The sequence below is a fragment of the Cervus canadensis genome, chromosome 29 (genome assembly GCF_019320065.1).
Source record: "Cervus canadensis isolate Bull #8, Minnesota chromosome 29, ASM1932006v1, whole genome shotgun sequence".
In the NCBI taxonomy this organism is placed as follows: domain Eukaryota; kingdom Metazoa; phylum Chordata; class Mammalia; order Artiodactyla; family Cervidae; genus Cervus; species Cervus canadensis.
Genome location: NC_057414.1, coordinates 25,999,358 through 26,001,886, shown reverse-complemented (window position 1 = coordinate 26,001,886; position 2,529 = coordinate 25,999,358). Strand labels below are relative to the sequence as shown.

General features: G+C 43.8%; 1 protein-coding gene across 1 annotated transcript; it reads right to left on the bottom strand.

Moving 5' to 3' along the window:
• Positions 1–648: 648 nt before the first annotated feature.
• Positions 649–1,602, bottom strand: LOC122430888 (olfactory receptor 8A1-like). The gene has a single exon (XM_043451814.1). It carries the CDS (start codon positions 1,576–1,578, stop codon positions 649–651), a length of 930 nt encoding a protein of 309 aa, XP_043307749.1. The 5' UTR covers positions 1,579–1,602.
• Positions 1,603–2,529: the final 927 nt, after the last annotated feature.

Genomic DNA, 2,529 nt, shown 5'->3' with positions numbered 1-2,529 from the left:
TGAGATTGTATCCAAGTACTGCATTTCAGACTCTTCTGTTGACTATGATGGCTACTACATTTCATTTAAGGGATTCTTGCCCACAGTAGTAGATACAATGGTCATCTGAGTTGAATTCACCCATTCCAGTCCATTTTAGTTTGCTGATTCCTAAAATGTCGATGTTCACTCTTGCCATCTCTTGTTTGATCACTTCCAATTTGCCTTGATTCATGAACCTAACATTCCAGGTTCCTATGCAATATTGCTCTTTACAGCATCGGACCTTGCTTCCATCACCAGTCACATCCACAACTGGGTGTTGTTTTTGCTTTGGCTCCATCTCTTCATTCTTTCTAGAGTTATTTCTCCACTGATCTCCAGAAGCATATTGGGCACCTACCAACCTGGGGAGTTCATCTTTCAGTGTGAGAATAGAGAAAATGTTTCCCAATGAGAGAAAACTTGAACTCAACATCAGCTGGCTTCAAACAGAAATGAGAGGAAAGAGAGGGTGGGAAGAAAGGGGAAGGAGACAGGAGCAGTCACCCAGTCATCCAGAGAAGGGGCTGTTTCCTATCCCAGCTGAGCGAACATTCAGAGGGCTTCCCTCTGGGATTCCAAACAACTTATTTTTAAAACTGAGAAAGAATAATAATAACATTTGACTTAGAACAGTTTTCCTCTCAGAGTTTTCTGCATGGCAGCATTTACCTCTTTATTCCTCAAGCTGTAGATCAGGGGGTTCAGCATGGGGATCACAGTGGTGTAGAACATGGAGGCCACATTCTCCTGGGCCAGGGAGCTGGCCATGGAGGGTTTCAGGTACATGAAGGCAGTTGTTCCATAAAACATCCCCACAGCTGCAAAGTGGGAGCTGCATGTATTGAAGGCTTTGGCCCTTCCCCCTGTGGTGCTGATGTGAAGGATACTGGACAGGATGAAGGCATAGGAAATTAGGACTGTTAAGCTGGTGACTATGATGTTGAATCCAGCCAAAAAGAAGACTGTCATCTCAACATGGTAGGTGCTAGAGCATGTTAGCTTCATCATGGGGAGCATTTCACAGAAGTAATAATTTATGAGGCGCTCAAAATAGGACTGTTTCAACATGAGGCCAGTCTCTATGGTTGAGCCAATGAAACCCGTGGCATAAACCCCAACCATCAGCAGGGAGCAGACTCGATGAGACATGATGATGTTGTAAAACAAAGGTCTGCAGATGGCAACATAGCGGTCATAGGCCATCACGGTCAGCATGTAGCACTCAGCAATGACAAACACCAGGAAGAAGTAGAGCTGGGACATGCACCCTGCATAGGAGATGGTGTTCTTCTCTGACACAAAGTTCACCAGCATCTTAGGGGTGGTGACAAAGGAGTGGCAGAGATCCACGAAGGACAGGTTGCTGAGGAAATAGTACATGGGGGTGTGAAGGTGGGCATGCAGACAAATCAGTGTTATCACACCCAGGTTCCCTATCATGGTGACCAAGTAGATCCCAAGGAAGAGGAATAAGAGTGGGAGCTGAAGCTCTGGCCGGTCTGTCAAACCCTGAAGAATGAACTCTGCCACTGTAGAGTGATTTTCCATAGCCATTCCCCTCTGGTTGGGGGCCCTGTGGGGATGGGAGAGAAGAACTGCATGAAAGGCTGCTTCTTACACTGCTTGGTGAAGCTAATTTTGAGCATCTAGGGCCAGCTGAGTGATTCTGGGATCCTTTTGGATGAATGACCCCTAATGCTGCTATTTATTTTGGGAGGAAGACCAGACCCTGAGTATTTCAAAGGTCATAGAGATGAGAAGAAAAATGGGGCAAGATCCAGAACTTTTATCACATTCATGTCTCTGAAATATCCTAGAGCAGTGGGTCTTAAAGTCTAGTCTGTGGACCAGCATTGATTGCATCACCTGAAGACATTGGAGATGCAGATTCTCAGGCCTCACCTCAGATCTACCAAGTCAGGAACTCTGGGATGGGGCCCAGTGATCTGTGTATCATACTGTCTCCAGGTGAGGCTGAGGCAGGTTCAAGTCTGAGAACCTCAATCCTGTAGGTAATAAGTGCTAGCATTCATATTTTGTAGTTGGAGACGTACTTTGCTTCAGAAATGAAATTCCCCTGTCATCAGTGCAAGGCCCAGATATTGACTGAATGTGAACATATGATAGCTTATCTCAAATTGATGCAGTTTTAGGTGACACAGTAGTTACAACAGTATCACTGAGTTATAAGTCAATTTCTGCATCTAAAAATGAAGAAATTAGTGATATCAAGAGCTATGGTGGTTGTAAAAATAATATGGGATAATGCATAGTTAGAGATTTTTTTTTCCAAGAAGTCAGCTCCTATAAAAAAAATATGAATTGTCATTAGGTGTCAAAAATTCTTTCTTAGTTTTTTCCTGTACTTCAGGCTCTAAAGCAATCATTCTCAACTCTGTATAATTATAACCAACTGGAACATTTAAAATGTATTGATGGCTGTGTTTGGTCCACAGAAGTTCTCATTTAATCAGTCTGTGGTAAAGCCTTGGTCCTGGCACTTAG

What these genes read in the sequence shown, in the direction of transcription:
- LOC122430888 (XM_043451814.1), bottom strand. Translation starts at nt 1,578, where the DNA reads ATGGCTATGGAAAATCACTCTACAGTGGCAGAGTTCATTCTTCAGGGT.